The following is a 26,865-nucleotide window of genomic DNA, read 5'->3' on the forward strand; positions in this document are numbered from 1 at the left end:
AAATGGAGAATACTGGAATATACTCTGATTTGGGGTTGTAATTAAAACCTAGAATACAATTTCTTTGTTTTATAGAAATACTAATTAAATGTATATTTATAGAATGAAAGTGTAAAAATACATCATAGATCAGTCGACTGTATAGATAAATACACAGAGACTAGAGCTTCCTAACATAGAGAGAGTGAAAATTTTAGTGCCACATCTAATTTTCTAAATGATCTTTAAGTAGTTGTACAAAGGAGTTGCCATTTAACAAAGACAGTTATGAATATTATGTACCTTGGTCAATGTCACCCCTTTCAATGTTTTCCCCTATCCCCTTACCCACTCTGACCCTTTCTATCTTAATTTTGTGGTCTATAATTTAAATTTCTTGATTGCATTTCCCCCCTTGCCTTGTTCTCATCTTTATTCATCTCCCCTTGGCTCTACTACGGCTCTTGCAATTACCAGTTTTCTAGTGTTAGTTTGCTGGGCTTTGTCTTGCTTTTCTAAGGAATTACACTATTTGAATTCTCCTTTAAAAGTACTATATTTCTGACATAATATCTTGTATATCTCATTGTTGCAATGGGTCCATGGAGGGTGGTGCTGGTGTGGGGGGGGGCATGGGAAGGGGGAGAGGGGAAGGGATGGGAAGGAGAAACAAAGGAGGAGGCAAAAATTCTTGATAAGAAATGTACTCATCACCTTGTCCATGTAACTGTAACCCCTCTGTATGGTACTTTTACAATAAAAAATGTTTTTAAGTACTATATTTAATGCAATCAGTTACATACTTTTACTTATGTCTATAGGCTAATTATAGCTGCCATATATGAGAGAAACCATGCTCCTCACTCTACTTTCTAATATACTTGTCTCTAAAAGAATAAGTCAATATTTATTGGAGAAATGGCTAGTTTTAGGTGTAAGACAGGGAAATTATTCAATAAGCTTGGCTAATCTGATGCCAGAATTTAAGGAAATGGCTTGGTATGTTGAGACAGATGTGGGAAGGTTAGACTGCAGCATGGTTATATTCTTCCAAAAAACAAATTTGAGGAATTTTGACTATGAAAATGAGTTATGATGGACATTATAAACCCCTAAAGAAACTATATATCATTATTTCATGTTGTGATTAGTAAGAGGATATTTAGAAAGTATCATAAGATACTTTGTATTCATTTAAAAGAGAAAACAAAGATAGAGGATAACTTGAAACAACACTTTCATCTAGGGGTAGAAAAGAAAGCCAGTATTGATAGCCAGATGGAAATAATCACCATCTGACAGATTTTTCACTGATAATACAATCTGAGGTAGATGCACACTGGTGGAGGTCAGAGTATCCCCCAAGTCCCAGCCTGTGCAATGCCATAGTTCCAGGCCTCTGAAAGGCCCATTACAAGGAAATGATAAATGTTGAAAGTGATGGAAGTGGATACCAGACACACTTAAATATGAAAGATTCCCTCTTGACATGGTTTTTATATGAAGGCATGGAGGTTGAACAGGTTGGACTGTGAATGCTGTGCCCATTGAACAAGGGCTCAGTCTCAAACTTCTGGGACATATGAAGCATATTCCCAGGCTTGACCCCAATCCATTCTCTTAATTAGATCCAGAGCCCCAGGACACAGAATTCAGAGACCACTGGCTATGTGCAATTTTGTATCTTTCTCAGGTTGATCCAACCAAGAGGCGATGATAAAACTCTGCTAATGGCTTGATGGTTAGGCAGGGTTTGATGAACACGCAGAGCAGAAGCTAGATAAGGTACAACTGGGCTTCTTCTGAACAGAAAGCACAGGATATGCTGAAGTTGTAGGCTTGGATGTGCTTGAAGGAAGTATTATGAGTTTCATTACAAAGGGAATAAAATCAAAGAAGTCATTTGATTCATAGATTATTGGTTGGTTCTAATATTACTGAAGAGAGAAATTTTTCAAAAATTCCTTATGGTTTATCTGAAGTCTCCTGGTCTTTATATTCAGATAATTGTTCTGCTGGTCATTATAGATAGTATTTTGTCATATTGTCACAGACTCTTCATTTCCTCTCAGAGTCACTCTCACATTAATCTCAACATCTTCCTCCTAGGCAGACTCACACAATCTGCTGGGCTGCTCCCCAGATCAGCCAGCCATGAGGGCAGCTCACCCAGCCAGAGAGGAGGTTTTTGTTCAAGGCTGTATCACTGTGGGAGGATCATGTGTAGCTTGAAAACAGTAATAAACTCCAACATCCCCAGCTTCCACCCTGCTGATTGTCAGTGTGAAATCTGTGCCTGCCCCACTACCACTTAATCTGTCTGGGACCCCAGATGCTCGTTTGGAAACCAAATACATCAGTAGTTGTGGAGACTGGCCTGGCTTCTGAAGGTACCATTCCAAATAGGTGTTTCCATCACTATACAGGAGACTCTGACTAGACCTGCAGGAGATGGAAGCCAGCTGTCCCAGGGTGACAGGCAGGGAACTCGGGGTCTGGGTCATCACAACATCTCCACTGGAACCTGAAATTAGAATAAGACAGAAGTGCAAGGTTATATATAATCATAGAGAACCATGTGTTTATTACTTTTTTAAGGAAAATATTGCTTCTTGTTCATAGTCATGATTTGATTTATAATCTCAAAATACTAAATATTAACAAAGATATATTTTTGAAGCACAAAAGCGTCTGTAGAAGTCATTGACAGTATTCCTTCCTAGCAGAGTCTTTACCCAAGCACAGGTACTCATTCTGGAATGTTTCTCACTCTCTCAGACCTACACATTATTTGTCCTATCATGAACATCTAACACATGGATAAGGCACAACTGGGCCCTGAGAGCTCTCCCTTCTGTCTTCTCTCATGCCTCAACTCCCTTTGTCCTTACCAGGGATCCAGAGCATTAACAGCCACAGGAGCTGAGACAAGGACTTCATTTTTGGAGTAAAATGAGGAGTCTTGACAGGCCAAGGCAAGTTCAGAGCTGAGCCTTTATCTCAGATTTAGAAAGGAAGGTCCTCTTTAGAGAGAAATATGCAAATAGCCAGGTGGGTGCAGCAGTGTGAGGAAAGAAAAAGGGAAGGTAAAGCCTGCTCTTCTGAGAAAAGTGTCAAGTGTGTTCTGTGTTTGATGATAATCAATAAAAATCCATGATACCTGTGGTACTAGGAGGGACCCCACCATGAAAGTCTGGAACTCCAGGCTCCAGAGAGTGCACAAGGTCCTACCACCATACTATATGTATGTTTAAGTCCAGGACAGTCTTTTGAAAGAATGGACACTGGACCTGGCTCTCCTGACTTCCCTCAGCTAGTCTAGAAAAAGACATAGTACACACTGTCAGCAGCTCTGATCCTCAGGGAATTGACCAATATGAGCACACAGTTGATGGATAAGAAGAGGCAAGGATAATATCTACAATTGTTAGAAATTGTGTTTCCAAAGAACTTCCTATTAAGACATAGAGTAAAGAAATGTCAAGGAGAACACGATTTTCTCTTACAGATAGTGAACTAATACTACAGATAGTGGGACTTATAAGGGAAAAGTAAAATGGTTGAATATTTATATCAGAGAGTGGGTATATATATATTAAATGTAACAATTTTTAAAATCTACTAAATATCCTTTTGTTGTTTTACACTATATTTGTACAGCAAATTAATTAAAGGCTTTATTGAATGTTCCCTCTAGAAAGTACTAGAAGGGTGAAATTGATCAAGATGCATTACACTCAATCACTGACATGCTGAGGTAAAACCCCTTTGTGTAACTTCTGATGCATAATCATACACATACAATTTATGATTAACTTAAATTAGTATTTAACATTTAAATGTCTCTAGTTTCCATCTAATTTAACTAATATTTGCATAATAATCTCAGAGTTTAATTTTCTTCATCTTGTCTCCAAAGATGCTGGGCCTATCTGAGGCAGCACAACCCCTGGGAAGCGGGAGCATCTGGAGAAGGAGGCTTGTACTGATGTCCCAATGGTCCCCACTTGGCCATTGGAAAAGGTGTCTTGTAGGAAGTGATTACATCATGGGAGTTCCTGAAGTCTGGAGGATTAAAGTTACTCTCCTGAAGTGAGAGTAGGTTGAAACAGTAGTTGTTTGTGATAAAAGGAAGACAATCCTATGCTTGACCACTTCAACTTGCAGTGGGTTCTCTTTTTATAGAAACACCATATTTTCCCACAGACATGACAGCCATCACCTGATGAGAACACTGATGAGAACTTTGCATCTAGGGCTTTCTGCATCTAAAACTGTGAGTTAAATGAAACTCTTCTTTATCCAGAGCTTAGCTTTGTTATAGAAAAGGCTGGAAATGTGGCTTAGTGTAGCGTGCTTGCCTAGCATGTGTGAAACCCTGGGTTCAATTTCTCAGTACCATATCCACAGGGGAAAAAAAGCCAATAGTGGTATTGTGGCTCAAGTGGTAGAACATTATCCTTGAGCAAAGAAGTTCAGGGACAGTGCCCAGGTCCTGAATTCAGTCCCAGGACTGGCAAAAAAAATGAAGGAAAGGAAAGGAAAGGAAAGGAAAGGAAAGGTAAGGAAAGGAAAGGAGAGAAAAGAACTGATTCTGGTGTGTGTGTGTGTGACAGAGAGAGAGAGAGAGAGAGAGAGAGAGAGAGAGAGAGAGAGAGTGATGGTTTAGATAGAAGCAATCTAAAATGGGCTGAGGAGTAAAAACTTCTCTCTACCTGTGATATTAATCTTGTGCAGAATGATACATTTATGGATGAAATTTGTTAGAAACTTCCATATGTTACATGAAGTATTCCATTTGTTCACCCACATTGCAGATCGTATTTATCTTATGAATGTTAGGTCAGTGGCATCATATATTCACCAACTTCATCCTTTAGTTTCAGAGATGGCTTTGAGAGCACCACGGTAAAACAGTTTACACCACAGGAGGCAGAGATGCACACTGGACACTTGTGGAGGGCAGACAATCCTCGAGTCCTCGGCTGTGCAGTATCATAGTCCAAGCTTCTGAAAGGCTCATTACAAGAAAATGACATTATTTAATGTAATAGAAGTAGAAAAGAGGCAAACTAAAGCATTGATGATTCCCTTGTGCCATGATTTTTCAAATAAAATCACAAAGGCTGACCTGGTAGGACAGTGAATGCTATACTCAATCTCAGACTCTCTGGGACCTATAAACACTAATACAGGGGTTTACCAAACTCTCCCTTTTAAAGTACCAGAGTACCAGGACTCAGAAGGCCAGAGACCACTGTACAAAGTCCAGTACTGTAACTGCTCCAGGTTGATACAGCCAAAGGGCAGTTATCAAACTCTGCTAATAGTTTGATTGTCAGGAAAAACTTGGGAAACACACAGAACAGAAGCTAGAAAATGCACAACTGGGCTTCCAGATTCTGAATAGAAAGTGAAGCATATGCTATAAGTATGGACCAAGATTGTGTGCTTGATGGAATTACTATAATTTTCATTACAAAGGGAACAAACTTACATTGCAGCAGACATTTGATTCTTATATTGCTATCTAGCCATAATGCTACTTAAGACACAAGGGATATTTTCAATTAATACCCCATGGTTGATCTGAAGTCTCCTGGTTTTGTTCTTCCATGATTATTCTCTTGGTCTGTGTAAGTTGTGTGTAGCCACAAACTCTTCAACTCTCGGAGTCATCTCACCTTGACCATTGTATGAGTCTCCTACACACACTCAATCTGTTATGCTGTGCCCCTGGACAAGTAACCCATGAAAGTAACTCACCCAGTCAGATGGGAGGTTTTAGTTCAGGGCTGTATCACTGCCTGAAGAAAATGTGTATCTTGAAAGCAGTAATAAACTCCAACATCCCCAGGCTCCACCCTGCTGATTTTCAGTGTGAAATCTGTATCTGACCCATTGCCACTGAATCTGACTGGGATACTAGATGCTCAGTTGGAACCTCCATAGATAAGGAGTTGTGGAGACTGGCCAAACTTCTGCAGATACCATGCCAGATAAGCACCATCACTCTCTAGGAGGCTCTGACTAGCCCTGTAGGAGATGGAGGCCAGCTCTCCCAGGGTGACAGGCAGGGAGAGTGGAGTCTGGGTCAGCACAACATCTCTACTGCATCCTGAAATTAGAGTAAGTTAGAAGTGCATGGTTATGTACAACTATAGGGGCATATACATTTATTACATCTAATTTGATATATATATATATTTGCCTATTATTCATATTTCATGATTTAAACCAGAATCTAAAATACTAAATATTTGTAAAACTGAGACTTTTTAAAGCATAAATGTGTCTCTAAGTGGCACCAGTGGTATTCCCACCTAGCAGAGTCTTCAGCCAAACAAAGGCTGAAGCTCTTTTTAGAAAGTTCCTTATTTTCTCAGACCTAAATGTCACTTGCCCATCATGATAACGAGATCTGCACATCTAACATATGGATAGGGCATAACTGGGCCCTGAGAGCTCACCCTTCCATCTCCCTCTCATTCCTCATCTTCCTTTACCCTTACCAGGGATCAGAGCACTAACAGAGCTGAGACAAAGACTTCATTTTTAGGAGTGAAATAAGGAATCTTGACAAGTCAAGGCAACTTTAGACAACCATGCTGGAAAGCAATATGGAGGTTCCTCAAAAGACTTAACATAGAGCTCCCCTATGACTCAGCACTCCCACTCCTGAACATTTATCCACACTAAAGCTACCAGTACAACTATGTTCACTGCAGCATTATTTAGTACAGTTAAGATATAGAATCAACTCAGATGTTCCTTATTAGATGAATGGATCAAGAAAATGTGGTATGCACTCACACACACACACACAATGGAATTCTGTGCTTCCATGAGAAAGAATGATATTGTCCCATTCGTAAGGAAATGGAAAGACTTGGAAAAATTATATTAAGTGAGGTAAGCCAGAACCAAAGAAACATAGGCTCATGGTTTTCCTCATCCATAATAATTAGTATATGCCTAGGATAGTCCTAGTAGAAGTCCAAATAGCTCAATATCTCTGTATATATGACCATATAAAATGATGATAAACAAAATGCTCATTATCTTGCACATGTAATTGTAACTCCTCTGTATGTGTTTTCACAAAAAAAAAGAAAAAAATAATCTTCATGATTTGGCAACAAGGGAGGTTAATTTTTGTTGCTATTGTTTTCTTTTTCTTTACTTTTTTGTAAAGTGTACTGTTTGCAGTTATTTCTTTTGTCTTGCTTTTTTTCTATGATTTATTCCACATGTTCATGATTTCTGATTTTTGGTACCCTTTGTCTTATATACAGTTTATCTGTTTTGGAGAAGGGAAGAGGGATCACAGAAACAGTTGGACAAAGGGTGAACCAATGCTACAGTGATATAGACACTATATTGACAATTAACTTTACAACTTGGGGGTATGGGATAGTAGGGGAAGGGAAAGCAGGAGAAAATGAGGAAGGGGGTAACACTGTTCAAAAAGAAATGTACTAATCTTATGGCTATATAAAATGATGCTAATTGAAATGAACTCCAAGATATGGAAGCAAAAGTGTTTTTAGGTTTTGTTTTGGATTTTCTATTTTATTGTACTCTGTGAAGTTATTACTTTTTTTTATTGTTCCATTCACTCGTTGCCTTTTGCTACAGGATTTTTTTTGTTTTTGTTTTTGTCTTTTTTATTGTGAGAATACCGTACAGAGGAGTTAAAATTACATGGGCAAGATAACGAGTACATTTCTCATCAAGCATTGTTGCCCCCTCTGCTTCCCCTACCCATTCCCTCCCATACTCCCCCCCACCCAATCCCCCCACCAAAGTTGTAAAGTTCGTTTTTCGACATAACGACTTGTACATCTCATTGTTTCAATGGGTCCACCTGTATCCCTAGTTAAACAATTTGTTTTTTCTCTTCCCCTCCACAAATTATACCAACATCAAATACAGTGAAAGCAGGGGTTATACCGTGGGGGAGGGACATACAAAGCAACAAAAAAAATCATCTTATAAATATTATAGAAACAATTGCATGAAAGCAAAAAAGACAAAAAAACATTTGAGTACTTATGTTGGGGTTCATTCCCCTAACATCAATTATCTGACCTTTTCGGCTTGACTGAGATATATACTAGTTATTGCAAATAAGGGAAACCATAGGACCTATGTTTCTTGGGGCCTGGCTTACTTCACTTAGAATAATTTTTTCCAAGTCTTTCCATTTCCTAACAAATGGGGCAATGTCATTCTTTCTGATGGAGGCATAGAATTCCATTGTGTATATATACCACATTTTCTTGATCCATTCATCTACTGAGGGGCATGTGGGTTGGTCCCAGATCTTAGCTATGGTAAATAATGCTGCAAGAAACATAGTCATGCAGGTAGCTTTAGTGTGGTCTTGTTTGTGATCATTTGGGTAAATGCCCTAAAGTGAGATTGCTGGATCTTAGGGGAGCTCTATGTGGAGTCTTTTCAGGAACCTCCATACTGCTTTCCAAAGTGGTTGAACAAGTTTACACTCCCACCAACAATACAGTAGGATTCCCTTCTGTCCACATCCCCTCCGGCATCTGTTGTTATTAGAGTTCTTGATTATAGCCATTCTAACTGGGGTGAGGTGGTATCTCAATGTTGTTCTTCTTTTCCTTCATGTTTCCATTGGTTTATTCCCTGTTGTCACTGTTTTTTATTTTGGTACTTTGTATCTTGTATAAATGTATATCTGATTTGGGGAAGGGAAGGGGAAGAACAAAGTGGTGACACAAAGGACAAAGGATGAGCCAATGTAATAGTAATACTCACAAGACATTTTGGAAATGAGCTTTACAATTTGGGGTGGGGAGGGAAGTAAAGGGAAGGGAAAGGGGGAGATAATGAGGAAGGGGATAACAATGGTCAATAAGAAATGTACTCATTACATATGTAACTGTAACTCCTCTGTACATCACCCTTACAATAAAAAAAGTTTACGTGGGCAAATATTATTTCTTCAATTTCTGAAGAAATATTTTTGAAGAATCAAAATGACCTTCAAAGTTTTAGAAGTCAGTAACAAATTCATCAATAGCATGGGTTTTCTTGATTGAAATGAATTTAAATGTAAATTAACTAATATGTATAGATTCAATTTCATTGCCTCTTCCTTCCCTACATAGATTTGGTAGTTTGTATCTTTGACTCAATCATCTAAAGTTGTTTATTACTGCACTTTTTAATTTTACAACTGTGGGATTGCTGATAAAATACTCATCTTTGTTTGTTTTTTTTTAAAGAAATACACTCATTATTTATGTAATTGTAACCTCTCTGTACATCACGTTTACAATAAAATAAAGTTTTAAAAAAGGAAAACTTCCCCAATGTTAGAACTTCAAATAGATCAACCACAAGGCACCTAAGACTGGTTCACTCCCATCAAGTGATAAAGTGATACCTACTCCTCTGCAAGGCCTTAGGAAACAAGCACAAAGATAATGGACCAACAGCAGTGACTAGAAGCACTTACATATTATGCATAGCTCTTTCCCTAATCACAGTTCTTTGTCTATTGAAACCTAGATGTACTGTCAGTACCCTGAAGACTACTAAAGATGGGTTAAATTCTGTCTTCCTGTCTTTTGCATGCTATGTAACAAATCTCCATTTTTTACCCTGTATATCCCTTTATTTAATGCATAGAGGAGTGGCCAGACCTTGCACGGGGAACTTTAGCAGTTTTGGCCTGGAGTATTAGAACTCTGGTTTCGAAACCATAAGGAAGAACTAATCTACCAACCATTTCCATGTAGTCTATTAATTCTATAGAAGCCCTTCCTAATCCTCATCTTGGCTCACCAGTCCTCCCCTGTTCCTCAGCTGTCTCTCAACAGCATCCTAATAAATCTTTACATCTTTGCTACCTTGTTTGGTTAATGCTCTTTCCAACCCATGAGTAACACCTGCCACCACAAAGACCTTTCTGCAGTTGTTCATAGCAAACATCATGCTTCCAACCAAAAGCCATTTGGTAAATTTTCATGACAAGGAAGATTTATAGAAGGTTTTTCTTCAAGCTCTATATTTCTTTTACACAAAGCATTATAGAATGTTGTGATTGAACATCTTCTTTATATGTCACAGTTCTTAGACATGAAACAAGAGTTGGTTTATTAAAGTAAGAACATAACAAAATTTAAAATCAACCTCAACATTTACTCTACATTTTAGAGTTCCTTTCTAAGGGAACATTGACCAAAATTGGAAGTAACTAAATATACTTAAATTTTCCTAAGCTTATTCTGCAGTAAATTTTGAGTGTGTGAGTTAGAGTGGAGACAAAGAAAAATAAGTGAGAATTAGAACCATCAGTGATCACAATTGCCCCTGGCTTACAAGGCACATTGAGGTCTAGAAAAGAGGCCATGAAATTGTATGATGAGATTGTCTTTCTATTCCTTTTTACCTGAGGACATAGCAACATGTACCCAATTCCTTCCTTTTACTGAGATGATATCAGGATTTGTAAATTCTGTCTTGAGATCTTGGGACCTCAACTCATTTTCATACACTGACACTCACTTTCTGTTCTTAAGTCTCTATGTTTCAAAAATTAAATAGCATTGTGGATCCACCCCTGCAATAAAAGCAGAGTAATAGCTATCACAGTTCTAGAAAACTCCCTATGCCCCCTCCCCAGTATACTTCTCACAACTTCCAATTTATGGCAATCCTAGACTTGACTCCTTGAAGTATTCCTATTTTGAGCACTTCATTTAAACAAAGTAAGACAGTGCACAGCCTTTTCACATTCTTTCACTAAGCAACCTATATTTTAAGATCCATCCACGTGCTGTGTGGATTGAAAACTCTTTCCATTCTGTCATTGACTAATAGTCCATTGTATGGAAGTTTCACAGGTGGCTTATGAATTTCAAGAAGATTGTTATTGTTCACCTGGGTTTGCAAGCATGAAGAACAGCACTGAAAGTTTTCACAAGCAATATTGTATGAGGACATGCTTTCTATTCAAATGAATACCTAAGTAGCAGTGAAAATACTCATACTCATCAGACTTTGTGGGTGTTTGTAGAAAGCTGTCAAAACGCCTTCTGAAGTAATATACAGTTTTATATTATGAATAACCATCAATGAGAGCCTAGTCAGAATCCCTCGTCCCTCAGAATCCTAGTCAGCATTTGATACTGACCAACCTTCTGGGTTTTGAAGAATATATTACATTTATAGTTGTATTTATTTCGTTTTAATGTGCATATCTAAATAACCAATGTTGGTGAACATCTTCTCATAGATGATCATTTATCATGTGTTCCATGTGCATTCTTCTTTAGTGTGGATTAATTGTACAAAGAGATTGTGTTGTGATATTTACAGACATGTATATAATGCACTTTGATCAAATTCATTATATTGCCCTATTACTCATTGTATTTTCACAATACAAGTCTTTCATTAAAAGTGTGTTTTGCAAATAAAAAAAAAAACACCTATGGTTCATGCTGAGATGGCTGGTGGTTCATGTCTCTAATCCTGGCTGCTCAGAAGGCTAAGATCTGAGCATTTCAGTTTGAAGCCAGCCCAGGAGAAAATTCCATGAGCCTCTTATCTCCAATTAATTTAATGGTTTAAAGAGGTAAAGCACTAGCTTTGAACACCAAAGTGCAGCTCAGGAACAGCACCCATGCCCTGAGTTTAAGTTTCACAACCACAAAAAAAAGAAAGAAAAGGAAAGGAAAGGGAAAGAAAAGTGCTATACAGTTCAGACTTGAACATTCTGTATTAAAACAACAATTACTGGATAGATTTTTCAGGCAGCTGAGGTCTTTCCTGGTTGCATTTAAAAATACCTAAGCAGAAAATTCTGTTAGATTCCATCTCCAAAATAATCTGCAAACCACTGTGATGGAGACATGGTTCAAGCATTAGATTGAGAGCTGTGCAAGCAAGCCAAGTAAGCTCTGAGCTCAAACCTTGGTATTGGGGTGTGTGTGTGTGTGTACATGTACAGAACAGATAGTTACTTGGATTATCTTGACGAGTGTTTATTTCTTGAAAGAATCCCAAATGGTTCCACAACCAATCTCTCCTGGTAAAATATTCTCTATGTCAAATAAGAAGAGGCATTGTGATGGCTGTGTTACTGTGACCAAGAAGGACAACAGCAAGTACCGAGGAGCTGTTCTGCCCCCTTCTACCAAACACTTCCAGGGACCTTCAGCGACTGGCTGCATCTGTGAATCATTGTAAGTGGTGGAGATATCACCAGGAGCAACTGAGGCAGCCCAGCCTCTCACTTCTGCTTCCCTGGGAGGTTTATGTTATGATGTATCACTGTAGGAGGGAAACTACTACCCTGTTGACAGTAATAAATGGCAACATCTTCAGGCTGCAAGCTGCTGATGGAGAGCAAGTAATCTGTCCCAGATCCACTGCCACTAAATCTAGAGGGGATCCCAGGTTGTAAACTGTTTGCATCATAGATCAGGGGCTTAGGAGCTTCCCTTGGTTTCTGCTGATACCAGGCTAAGCAACCGTCAATGTTCTGACTGGCTCTGAAAGTGATGGAGACTCTATATCCTGGAGATGCATACAGAGAAGATGTAGACTGGATCATCTTAATGCCACATCTGGTCCCTAGAGCTGAAAACAGAAAAACAAATATCCATACAGTTCATAATGTTAAAAGTCACAGAACAGCCAAAAAATACTGACCACACTGGACCGAATAATTTTCCACTGTTGTTCTTTTTTACCTGGGGTCCAATGCAGCACGAACCCCAGGAGCTGATCAGGTGCCCTCATTTCCATGCTGTGTGCTGACTGGGAGGACAGATTTCTGCACAGGGTGTGAACAGACTATTAAGAAGTCACTAGGGCAGTGGGTGGTGCTCTAAGCACAAGCAAATCAGCAAGGTTTGGGCAGGGATGGGCACAGCTACAGGTCTGGCTCATATCTGTATCTCAGCACATGTTCAGGGTCCCCATGTGTCCCAGGTAAGATCAGGAGAGCACAGATTTTAATCAGACAACCTGTTTTTTCATGAGGTTTAGAGATAAATCATCTTATTTCTTAGAATAGAATAATCTATTGTTTTTTTCATGGCTCAGGAAAAGATTGTCTTATGTTTCTTATGTGTGTGTGAGAGAGAGAGACAGAGACAGAGAGACAGAGAGAGACAGAGACATAGAGACAAAGAGAGTAATGCTGGGGCTTGAATTCAGTTCCTGGGAACTGTCCTTGAGCTTTTTTGCTCCATGGCTAACACTCTACCACTTAGCCACAGTTCCATTTCTGGTTTACTGGTAGTCAATTGGAGATAAAAGTCTCACAGGCGTACTTGCCCAGGCTAGTTTGAACCAACATCCTCAGGTCTCCGTCTCCTGTGTGGCCAAGATTACAGGTGTTAGACACTGGCCTCTATTTCTTATGTTTCTTAAGGTCATTCTGTGTGAATTAACTGTGGAAGAAGGGAGAACCAAAGAAACAAAGTGCTGTTTCATACTTACAAGAGATGAAGAGAGGAAGACATAGAACTCAAAAATACTAGGTTACTACATTTCTCTACACATGGTAGTTATATGATTAGGATAGATATTGCAGTGAATCAAAATGACTTTTCCTCTTAATCTTTCACATTTACTAGAGGACAAGAGTAACAGGAAATCTTAAATTCTGAAAAAACACTGATCATCAACAGTTAAAGCTGGATACTGTAGTCCATGTGAAATGCCAATAATGTTGTTTCAGGAAATGTTCCTGAAGAATTTTCAGGCCTAATGGCAGGGCTGGTATGGAAGCCTTGGTCTCTTTGCCTACAGCTGTTAGGGCAGCCTCATTCCTTCTGTCCCAGAATCCTCCCAGAACTAACTCTGAAATACATCATTCAATGCCAATTGGAAAATGTAATAATTTTCTGGCTTAAAGGTAGTTGAAAAAAGTGACATGGAGAAGATAAGAGATCAGAGCCATTAAGAGAAAAGTTCAGCTCTAATCTTATCATTGTGTGGTGTGGTATGGTTTGGTGTGGGGGGGGGTGTGTATGTAAATGTGTTCACCTGCCAATACTGGGGTTTGAAATCAGGAATCAGGGCCTGGGAGTTTTTCTTAGACTTTCACTCAAGAATAATGTTCTACCACTTCAGTCATGGCTCCACTTGTAGATTTTTCCTGATTAGTTGATATGAGAGTCTCAGGGACTTTGCTGTCCAGGCTAGCTTCAAATCAATAATTCTTAGATCTTATCCTCCTGAGTAGCTAGGATTACAGATGTGAGCTACCACCACTTGAATCAATCTGACCTTATCTTGAATTCTCAAGAATCTTAAGTTCACTTAGTCAATTTCAGAGTCTGGCTGTGTGTGAGAAGCTCTATCAGCAGGTGGAGGCACTAAGAGGAGCAGCTGGGGCAGCCCAGCATCTCACTTCTGCATTCTTGGGGCTTTATGTTGTGACTTACATCACTATGAGTATGTTATAATACTACAGACAATAGTAAGTTTCAATACCTTCAGAATATAGGCTGCTGATGGTGAGAGTGAACTATATCACATATCCATTGCCACTGAACCTAAAGGGCATCCCTGTTATCAAATTCATTGCTGCACAAATCAGGAGCTTAGGAGATTCCCCTGATTTCTGCTGATACCAGTTTAAATTGTGGTCACTGGTCTGGCTGGCCCTAAAATGGTGGAGACTGTTTCTGGGAGATGCAGACAGGAAGGATGGAGACTGGACCATCTGAATGTCATAACTGGCTCTTGACATTGGAAAATAAAAATAAATATCCACACAGTTAATTACATTAGAAGAGGACTTCCCTGAAAACCACGTAACACTGGACACAAGAGCTGAGTAAAGCCCCAGCATTGTCCTTGCTTACTTGGGATCCAGAGTAGCAGGAGCCCCAGGAGCTGAGCAGAGGACCTCATATCCATGCTGTGATCTCACTGGGACTGACTCTTGCACAGCATAAGAGCAGCCTAGTATGAATCCTCAGGCAGTGAACTGTTCTTGGGGCACGTGCAAATCAGCAGAGGCTGTAAAAAGCTGGAAACAACTGCAGAATGCATGTTAACTCTCCTCTGTTGTCACCGGCCAGAGGAGGGCAGCAGAGTTTACCTGCATAGACTGTCTCCCTGGTGGCTAAAGGAAACAATCAGTTTGTTCTGAAAGTAGAGTAAGCTCTTGGTTGTTTCCTGGCTGCCTGTGAAATTTTTCTTGTGCCTCTTAATCATAGTTGTACTCGATTAAACTTGAAAGAGGGAAGAATTAAGGAAAACGAGAGCATTCAGGCTTCAGGACATATAAAGAAAAATGAACACTGGAAGATTTTGTAGACTTTCTGAAGTGGTGCACATTTCTCTATACATAGCCACAGTATGTCAACATATAACTTGTTATATAACTTCCAGTCCTGCATGTTTCAGTAGAGCGAGCCACAGTTGGACCTGACACCTTCTTTTACATATATTCTTGATTAATTGGATTCTTGTACAATTAAGTTGGTGTACTAATTTTCTGGGGAAATATAAAGAAACCTGTACCTATGAGCTAGGAGGTTACCTACAGTTCACAAAATCACTCACACAAATTCACTTCAGTGACTACACTAAGACTTCCTTATGGCATCCTCGATGACTTCAGAGGTATATACACTCTCCAACTCAACAGTCTGTTCAACCCTCAGCCTACTGAGCTCTTATTTTATATGTTGTAAGTCAATGATAGGAACCTGGACCTAGTTCTCCACCTAGCATCAAAACAGGAGAAGCAACTACAGGCTTAAATAGTATAAAACAGGAAAATCAAACCATGGGAAAATTACTGATAGAACTCTGTCCCTGCTCTTACCAGAGATTCTACTGTTGTCACAAATGCTATAATCATGGGAAGGAAGGCTTGTGTGGTTGTAATCTGTTATGCAGAACTGCTCCATGACAGTTAACTGCAAGACTGAGTTACTCAGAGCAGAATTCAGGAGAGTCATCTCACTATGCAAGCAGAAGAAATCATCTGGCAGAACTGATTCACATACAGAAGTTTGAAGGCATGGATAGTAGGAGCTGGAAGCAACATTGGGATGTCAGAAAGGACTCCGGTTCCTTCTGTGTTCCTGTCTCCAGGCAGACTATTCAATCTTGGCTTCAATGCCTCTTGATCTTCAACTGGGCTGTCCCACACATCAAGTACATTCAAAACCATTCCAGAAAGAAATTTCTAAGAATTTGCCTTCCCTCTTTTTAGAGGAATCAAAAATTTTATAACAGCTGTCTGCTGCCTTCACATCTCATTTCTGATATGATCCAGGTGAACCTCTAAACTCTGCTTGGTGTGCCTTGGGGCAGACTCACTTGTCCTTACCAAATACAAAGGAGAGATTTAGAGGATGGTATGAAAAATCTGAATCTCCCTTGAGGACTTTGCTCTGAGTTAATGCAGGCACTCACAGCTACACATTCTCCTCCAGCCACAGCTTTGTTTGCGTCCTACAGATTTTAGTTTTTTGTATTTGTGTGTTCTTGTGTGTTATAATTATTAATATCTCTCTTGATTTCTTCTTCTCAACTTAAAATTTGTTTGTAGAATTCTTCCATTCATATTTGTGAAGTTTTCAGCTTTTCTTTTTCCATTCGTTTTTAAACTCAATTTCATTTTCATCAAAAATGGTAAAAGGGTTTTAGTTTTTCTAAATGCATTAAGATATTTTTCAAATTCATATAATATGTCTTGAAAAAATATCCATGGGCACTTCAGAAAAGTGCATATTGTGCTGTTAATGTTGGAGTGCTACATGTTTTTTAGATTTAATTGGTCTATCGTGTTGAAGAATTAGAGACTTCATTCTTGTCTTGCTATCTGTTTATGCATTATTGAATAAAATAGAAAGGGTTCTCATTATTTTTTCCTTTAATTTTGTTAATGATTACTATATTTTACAATATACAATTGTCCTATGTTTGTGGTAATTTGGCATATTTTATTTGTTAGAAGTGTTTAGTTCTCATCTATAAAAGGTATTTGTCAATATTATCAGATTAGCTACTCCCAATTCTCTATCTACAATTATTTCCATAAAACTGATAACATTGCATAATAGGATTTTACCTTTCTCTTCATAGGTTATATTATCACAGAACAATTTTCCCAAGTGAAGTTTATTTCCTTAAACAAAAGTAGAATTGTTGTGTTTTAAATGCAATCTTTTATTGCCACTATAACATAAAAATGCTCTTTGTTATTAGATGAACAATCATGTAACAGTGTAAAATTGTATATTTATCAACTCAATATAGATATCATTCTCTAGTTAGTATGGTGAAATAGATTTCAGTTGGCACAATTTTATTTCTCAATGATGCACAAATGATGGGCATTGATGTCCCTCTGCACTGCTTCTCTGGTGATGCAGGTATTGCTGGGCCATCTAGTCAACATGTCAGTGTATGCTACATCTCACCCAACTCTACCACACGGGCTCTGTTGGACCACTCTTCTCATCAAGCACTCTCATATTTGCATTCATGTGATGTTTAAAAGCACTTACAATGGAAATACTGGATTTTTCTGAAATAGCCAGATATGAGGCCTTGAAATTTCATAATCTGGGTCATTCTTATGTCCTGTCTATTAATGGTACAGCAAAAAAATTGGCTTAATATGTATTATTGAAGGGTTAGTAATTTGTGCATGGGGGGGGGGTTCGAGAAGTCAAATAAATACTTGATAATCACCAGGGCAGATTCAATTCATGCCAGAGAATAGAGACTTAGGCTCTAAAAGTGAAATGCCTCTGAGAAGAGCTTTGTGTTCTAGAACCAGCTGTTCAGGTTCAATATTGTAGATTCCCATAGAACAGTTTAAATAGGAGCTTAAGACCCCAGAATCCTCTGAAGTCTGTTTAAAACATTATAAACTAGCAGAATGTATGTCTCTCACACTAATGTCTGTCCTTGACTATAAACAACTTCCCTTAGAGCATAGTCTTCTCTCCAGGCTCCTTACCTGTTGGGTTATACATTGTATATTTGTGCAAATAGCTCAGTCTTTCATGCACTAGAAGACAGTCTGTCAGTTCCGCCATGGACTTCATCAGGATTAAGTTAAGAAAATGAAATTTAAAGTTGAGTATGAATAATGACTTGCTATATCCTTATAGTATAATGAACTTGCAGCACTTTGAAACTAAGAAATTTTTCAAGTAAGAAGACTCTAATCACTCATGTGACCTGTATCACTGAATGCATATATGCTGTCAATCCTGAAGCTTCTCATTTTCATTGGGATGAGCACATATATGATATGAAAATGAATGCTTATTTTTTAATCAGTAAAACTGGATAAGGTTATAAAATCTATTCAGTAATGGATGACTTGAAATGTTGTGCAATGTATGTTATTTTCTTAAAAAAAAAAAAATCTTGAAGAAGCCAGGTATTGGTGGCTCACACCTGTAATCCTAGCTAGTCAGGATGCTGAGATCTGAGGATCATGGTTCAAAGACAGCCCAGGCAGGAAGCTCCATGAGACTCTTATCTCCAATAAACCACTCAGAAAACCAGAAGTGGCGCTATGGCTCAAGTGGTAGAGAGCTCGTCTTGAGTTGCAGAGCTGAGGTATAGTACCCAGGCCCAGAGTTCAAGCCCCATGACTGACAAAAAACAAAATCTTGAAACAATACACTTTTGAGTCTAAACACATTCATTTACAAAAATACATTTATAAATCATGAGTGCAGAACTGTTCATCAGCACAAATGGTTGATTATTAATGCCAGATCTGATTAGCTCAACAAAAATCAGTGCTACTCAATACAAACACCATAAATGCCACTGTCTACTCAAAAAAAAAAAAGAAAGAAAGATGAAGACAAATACAAAGAAGAGGAAGAAGAAGAGGAAGACAGCGATGACGAGGGGGAGGAAGAAGAGGGAAGGAAAAGGAGGAGGAGGAGGGGGAGGAGGGAAAGAGGAGGAGGAGGAGGAAGAGGAGGAAGAAGAGGAGGAAGTGGGAGTCTCCATGTAAAATCAGAGTTAAGGAGCATGGAGAAATATCTTGATCTGGACAGAGCTAGAGAAAGATCTGAGTGAATACAAACTTGCCTTTCTTGTACCCGCTCAGAGCAGTGAAACAAGAAGTGCAGTTGTGACTTACCCTGCAGCCTTGATATCCAGATCATACCGCTGGCATGATAGCAAAAGTCCTGGGTATTGCATCCAGAGTACTGACCTCTTTTGCTCTTCCAGGGGCATGAACTTCATGGGAACTTTTAAGCCAACAACCTGACAGGATCCAGTTCCAATGAGAAGAATACTATCCACAGTTTTAATGGTTGCTTTGGAGGTACCTTGTCTGTTTCCTTTCACTCATTTCCACCAGCCATATTTGTGACTTACTGACTTACAAATATGCAGAGGGGTAAAGAATGATGGATGGGTAACATTGTTCAAGACACATAATATCCCATGAATTGGCTCATTGAAGTTAAGTCCTTTTGTAGTACTAAAAGATAATACAAATATTTATTACTAAAGTCTTAAAAAAAGAAATATACTCAGACAGAACTGGTCTACTTACAAATTAAATGATAATGAGTTAGAATATATAAATAGAAATTTGTTGCTTATAATTAGTGAAAAAATGATTAGGACATTAAAGAATTATAATGTTAATTGTTTATGTAACATCATTTTGAGTTCTCTCAAATTGAGTATGAACATTAGGAACCCACAATGGGCACTTCTCCATGTGGTCTTTTCTCACTAACATGGTCTGAATATGGTGAAGCTCAGGACTCACCCTGTGCACTTGTGGACAGAGCAGCACCCTGCTCATTGGAATTCTGGAGAGCACAATGAAATTGCCATCTCTCTCCCATCCTGCCCTCTATGATCTCTGGGATGTGCCCAGTGCATCCAATTTGCTTTATTTAAAAGTCTTCAGTGTGTTCTTTCCCTTTCATGCTCTGACTCCATGAACATAATTCATCCTCACTGATCACACGGCTGTGACATCTTCAGAATTGCCTCTTATGTTCTCTCACATTCTTTTCCACTGTTGACTTGTAGTTCAGACTTCACCCTAAGAATCCTGATGGGACAGTCAACATTGGCAGGGATTTTGGGCTACAGATCCTAATGTAAAATAAAATACTTGGGAACTTGCACAATGGGAGATGTGGTCCATTGTGAACAGACAGCCTTGAAATCTGGGTAGAGAGCTGCCAAGCTTCAGGCTCCTAACAGTAAGGATTTTTAACATCAGCCTCATGGCTTTGTTTCTTGTTGAGTTTGCTTACCATCTAATGGTAGGTATTTGAACAGCAGCATACATGGTCTTTTGTTAGGAGTACTTAACATTTTCATTCTAAATCTTTTCATTCATATTCATGAACATGATCCTATTCTGTCCACAACTAAATAGGCTTCCATAAAAAACTCAAATGTCTTCTGTTGTCAATCAATTTTCTCAATGTTAACAAGACTTCAAAGGGAATTTTGTAATTGAAATGATCACTGGACAGTTAAAGTCTATAGTATATAATCCATATTATATAACAAAGGTGTGTTTTGGCCAAAAGAAACCTCTGGGAAACCTTCCAAGATTCATTGATAAGGAACTTGGGATAGCTGACTGCACGAAACCCAGAAGCTCATGAAAACTCTGTGCTGAGCAATTGAGTGGAGGTGGCAGCTATGGTCCCTAGGGCCCAAGGGGATCCTGAATGACATCTGATTCTTTTATATGGCTCCTTCAGCCCACTCTACCTCCCATCTGATTTTGGTTGTGAGGAAGGAGGAGTGCTTGCCTGGAGAACTCCAAGCATGCACCTGCTTTATACAATTTTCCTTTACCTTTAGTGTCCTACCTAATTGCTAGACATTTTTATACTTTTGATAACACCTCTTTGGCAGTGATTGCATTGACTTAGTGTGTAGAACAGTAGGATTGTGGGTGTGGGACACAGCAGGACAAAACTGGTCAGAAGCTTGCTGCTAGATACATCAGTTATGCCCCTGTTCTTGATATAAATGTCAACATCTTCTAGCAAATGACCAACTGATTGATGACATCAGAGGAGAACAAAGAAGAGATGGGCTTTAGCACTCATCATTAAAAGATGAGAAAATAGCACTCTGGGAAAAGTCATCTGAGGTCATATTTAAGACAGAAACAGTATTCCTGTGTAGCCAAAATTGGAAGATTAGGGAAAGTCATACTTCAAATGAGGAAAAACAAAGGTGGGACTAAAGCTCAGTTTTATGCATGTTTGTGTATTATTATTTAACTTGCTTTAATTATTGAATTCAGGCTGTATAGTTTGGTGATATAATAAGTGACAAAACTGTATCACTTGGTGAATTTAGTGATTTATTTCTATATTTAAGATGCAATTATTCTTTTGCATTGCTAATATTTGTTTATGTGACTTTAGATATTTTAGATATTTTTCTTAACCTATCTAAAGCAGGTAATTAGCTTCTGAGTAAACAGTAAAGAGATAAATTTGGACTGCATGCTTTTAGTATTTACCAGTCATTTTGGGAGATCACCTAGAAGTTAGTAAAGACATAATATTGGCATACAGAAAATTTCTGATCTACAGCTCAGGAATAGACCGCTGAACTGATGTTCTGAGAAGTATTTAACATAGAACATAACTGGAAAGACAATAAGCAATTGATATAAATGGAAGACAACAAGTACTTGATACTTTCTCTTTTTTATTAGAATAAACCCATGACAGGAATAGTATTATTCTCCTTTCTTTCATCTTCACCCTCTTCTTTTTTATGTTTTTATTGCAAAAATAGTGTACAGAGTAAGTAAATAGTGTACAGAGTAAGGCAATGAGTACATTTCCTATTGAGCATTGTTCCCTCCTCCTTTTTTTTCCCCACCATCCCTTCTGTCCCCATTCTTCACCCTCTTGTTACTGTTACCTGATAATAATTATACAAAAATAAGAATTTTAAAAGAAATGCTTTTACATACTGATTATCCTATGCACTCCTAACTTATCCTCAGGAAGGCATGAAGTTGTAAAATACTTTTTATAATGCATTATTGTAAAGGCAAGGCTAATTTATTAGATTAATTTGGCATGGTGTATCATGAAAGAAATGTTGCTGGACTCTGGTGGCTCATACCTGTAATCCTACCTACTCAGAAGGCTGAGATCTGAGGATCATGATTCAAAGCCAGCCTGGGCAGGAAAGACCGTGTAACTCTTATCTCCAATAATCCACCATAAAACTGGAAGTGGTGCTATGGCTCAAGTAGTAGAGCACTAGCCTTGAGCTGTCTAGGCCTACAGAACAAACCCCTACAACTGACAAAAAAAGAAAAAAAAGAGAAAAAAAAAGAAATGTCAACTCAATATAGGAAAAATGAAGCAAAACAATTGCCTAAATCAAGGAAGCTTCTGGGGCTAGCTTGCCTGCTGGACTAAACATTGATGAGCTTTGTGATACTTTACTGACTGCCTATAATTAGACCAGTGCTGACCATATGGTTTTTCTAAATTAATAGAATGTCCATATTTGTACTGTACTACATGGTAAGTTTCTGTGCATGTCAGTGACATTAGAAATAAAGCTAGTGTAACTAGAAAACTCAACTTACTTTTAACTTGCATTTACCTAATTATGTTTAGTATGCATTTATCTAATTATGCTTGGTATTTACCATGTGAAACAGCACAGTTTTTGACAGTGATACCAGACTTACCAGTATTATAGCTATGCTTCTACATTTGGAACAAGATAGAGCTAATACGTGGATGGATCTCTAAGGCCTTTCCTGAGTTCTGTACCCCCCCACCCCCATATGATGGAAACTGTTAGAATGAAGACAGGAACAGCAGAGCCTAAGTCCATAGTACTGCCAGTAGAATATGAAAAAATAAGCATAATACCTGTGTTATGCTTATGTGTATTGTATTAAGGATTACTCATTCAATGGTCTTCAAACAAATTCATTCTGTTTGATCAAATGGGGTTGTGAATATTGGGCCTGCTGAATGGGGACTCAAACTGAGACCTTGGAATTTGTGAATGTTCTCTCATGGACCTCTCTACATTCATTTATCTCAGCTAGAATCAGAGTACCAGGACTCAGTGTGAGAGCTCAGGCTCCAGGGTTCAGTGCTAGGTGTGCTCTTACTTGATGAACCCAGAGACAGTGACACAGCTCTGCTAAATGTGTGTTAATGGGGATTTGGAAACATGCATAGCTACAGGTGGGTTTCAAGCTTCTGACATAGAGGTAATCTGTTACTGCCATGGTCCAAGACTGCATGCTTGATGAAAAATATTACCATACATTTTATTATTAAGTGAATAAAACCACAGAAAGACAATGATTCTTATATAACTGGTTGGTTTTTATGCTAGTTAATATGTAAAGCAACTTTTTCAGTGCACCCATGGATCATATGAAATCTGGAATTTGCACTTCCAATGAATATGTACTCGGTCTTGGTGGTTTCTGTTTAATCCTGGTGTCACATGACCAATTATGACAACTCACAGCACATCTCAGGTTGATCCCCACACTTTATTTGATAAATACACTAGTCTCATCTCCAGGTATTTCATTCAACCACAAATGAATATTCCACTACCCAAATCCGGAGTGGGGAAATCTGGAATCTGGAATGAGGAAAAATAACAAATTTCATCATTAGTCAATGTCCAGATTGAAAACTCATACTGTAACCCAACAATTTTTACATTTATTATGAGTGCATCATGGTGGTTCATGCTTATAATGATAGTTATTTAGGAGACTAAGATCTCAGGATTGTATTTTGTAGTAAGGTAGACAATTCCAAGAGACTCTTCTCACTAATTATCAGACATCTGGAAATGGAGAATCCTCGAGCATGAGAAAAGGCAGAACAAGAACAAGAGGCCTAGTGTTGAAGCCCCAGCACTGGGATCAAAACAAAACAAAAGCTTTTTGAAACTTTATACTTTTTACTCACATACACACTTTAATTTTTTTAATCTTCCTAGGGAAATCAAAGACATGTTCTTCTTTTGATGGCTAAGTCCTAGCTGATGAGATAATCCAGATTATGTACTGATACGTATTCTTTATTAAATCATGAGAGGCATTGCTATGTGCCTCCTGATGGACTTCAGGAGGAAGAAAGAGTGTTAGGGCACTGAGAAGCCTTCTTTTCCCTTTCTACCAAACCCTTCCAATGACTTTCACTGCCCAGCTACAAATGATAACTCTCATAGCTGGAGGAAGCACAGGAAGAGCAGCTGGGGCAGCCCAGCCTCACACTTCTGCTTCTCTGGGAGCTTTATATTATGATGTATATCACTCTGGTAGGCTCACTTCTAAGTTGTTGACAGTGATAAGTAGTTGCATTTTTCAGGCTGCAAGCTGCTGATGGCAAGAGTGAACTCTGTCCCAGATTCACTGCAACTGAATGGCATCCCAGATACCAAATGAATTGCATAATTGATGAAAGGTTTAATCCATTTCCCTGGTTTCAGTTCATACAAGAATAACTCATTATTTATGTCTTTACTGGCCTGACCATTGATGATCACTCTGTCTCCTAGAGATGCAGGCAGGGATGCAGACTGGGTTATCTGGATGCCACATTTGGCACCTGACATTAGAAATATAAAAGTAAGTATTCACATGGTTAATCATGTTAGAAGAGGATTTCCTTGAAAGGCCACACAACAATGGGCATACCATGTTGAGTAAATATTGACTGTTGTCCTTCCTTAACTTGGGAGCCAGAGCAGTAGGAGCTGGGGGAGTGGGAGAGGAGCCCTCCTGTCCATGCTGTGTGCTGACTGAGACTGCTGGATAGGTTATGAGCAGACTATGAAGAATTCCTTAGGACACCTGGGCTGTGTAATGAGGGACACATGCAAACCAGCATAGCCTGGGCTAGGTGAGCACAGCTATGTGGCTGACTCATCTCAGTAACCTTAACATCTATCAGGACCACAGAACAGAAATATTCTTTTGTTCAGTAGTAATGTATCTTATTTGCCTCGAGGATCATGAAATCTTCCCTTGTGATCTTCCCATTTTTTTCTTATAATGTTAACTATCTAAAATCTGGTTTTTTTCAGACACAATCAAACCCTCTAATATTCTACTATTAAAAGAATCTGAAACATATTAGAAATTGGAGAGGGAAAATTAAATGTAAGAACAAAATTAGGGAACAAGCAGAGCAACAGAAAGAGAACTATATAATGCTACTCTACTAAAGTTGACCCAGCAAAGAATTTAAAACTCTGAAAGCCTTCTCAATAAAGAATCCTTTCTGCACACTGCTAAATATGGAAATGTGATTTCTGAGAACACATATAACACTAAAATATTTTTCATTTTCTTCACTATTAAAAGACCATGATCCTCATTTTTAGAACCTAAACTCAGAAGTCCTAGTAAATCAATGCAAGATTAGAGCTGAGCATTTATCTCAGAGATTGAGGAAAGGTACTACCTATAGTGAACCTGTACATGTCTTTGTTGGTGCAGCTGTGTGGGAAAAGATAAGAGGAGGAAAAGACCTCTCTCTTGAGACTGGAGTGACATAAATAACTTCAGTATTTGGTGTAACATCTCTAAAGACTATGCCGCCTGCATCTGTGAGCCAAATAAATCCATTGCAAAGGTTTGGATCTGTAGGATAAACATGGTCCATAAACATGGCCCTGTACCCTAATCAAGGATAAAGAACAGTACATGGAGATTAGAACTGGTTTCCTTGAGCTGAGAAATAATAGCTTTTCTTTTGAGTGAGAGTAAAAGCAGAGAGATGTCATACCTTAGGACTTAAGTATTAAAGTCCATGTAATAATTTGTGTAATTTACCAAATATTATATCATTTTCATACTATAGCAATACTACAGATCAGTCAAACTATTTAATAGGAATTTCACCTGCCAGACACGTGGTAGCTCACACTCAAATCATAGCTAGTCAGGAAGCTGAGACTGAGGATATTGGTTAGAAGCCATACCAGGCAGAAAAGTCCCTGTGAAAATTATGTCCAATTAATCACTCCGAAAAACCAGAATTGGCACTGTGGCTCAAAGTGGTAGAGCACTACCACCTCAGTGAAAGAGCTCAGGGGTAGAGCCCAGGACCTGAGTTGAAACCCCATAAATTTTTTAAAAATAATAAAAAAAATATTTCTTGCAATCCCATTTGTCCAACCTTTCTTTGATTTGTTGTGTTTCTGGGTCTCTATTAAGAAAATTTGGGCCTGCCTTATTTGTAATATCTAGTATATGTATGAGTCAAGCAGAAAAGGTCAGATAATGTGATGTCAGGAAAATGAACCCTTAGATATGTATTTTAATGTTTTTTTTTTTCATGCATGTGTTTCTAACGCATTTATAAGATTATCTCTTTGTTGCTTTGTATGTCCCTCCCCCACAGTATAACCCCTGCTTTCACTATATTTGATTTCAGTATAACTTGTGGAGGAGATGGGGAAAAACCAGTTGTTTAAGGATACAGGTGGACCTGTTGCAACAATGAGAAGTACAAGTTGTCATGTCCAAAACGTGCTGGGGGTGGGGAGGAAGGGGGAGAAGGAGAAGGATTGGGATTGGGGGGGGAGGGAAGAGGCTGGGAAGGGATGTGAAGGGTAAACAAAGGAGGAGGCTGCAATGCTTGGTAAGAAATGTACGCATTATCCTGCCCATGTAATTGTAACTCCTCTGTACAGTATGTTCACAAATAAAATTAAATTAAATTAAAAAAAAAGAAAATTTGGGCCTGTACCAAGGAGACCTAGGGTTTCTCCTATTCCATCCTGTAATGTTTTCAAAGTGTCTGTTTTAACTCCAAGGTCTTTGATGCATTTGGAGGTGATTCTGGTGAAGGGTGATATAGAAGGATCTAACTTTAT

At 38.5% G+C, this 26,865-nt stretch overlaps 1 pseudogene and 2 gene segments (V, D, J or C); all 3 read right to left on the reverse strand.

Moving 5' to 3' along the window:
- LOC122116802 overlaps nt 1–26,865 on the reverse strand; it is a 438,425-nt gene that overhangs the window by 120,201 nt on the left and 291,359 nt on the right.
- LOC122116672 overlaps nt 1–26,865 on the reverse strand; it is a 164,839-nt pseudogene that overhangs the window by 76,076 nt on the left and 61,898 nt on the right.
- On the reverse strand, nt 1,453–2,960 carry LOC122116660. The segment is given in 2 exon segments: nt 1,453–2,503; nt 2,871–2,960. Coding segments are annotated over 2 exon segments (381 nt in total).

This window comes from Dipodomys spectabilis, unplaced genomic scaffold, assembly GCF_019054845.1.
Source record: "Dipodomys spectabilis isolate Male_0828 unplaced genomic scaffold, ASM1905484v1 ptg000137l, whole genome shotgun sequence".
NCBI classification, from domain to species: domain Eukaryota; kingdom Metazoa; phylum Chordata; class Mammalia; order Rodentia; family Heteromyidae; genus Dipodomys; species Dipodomys spectabilis.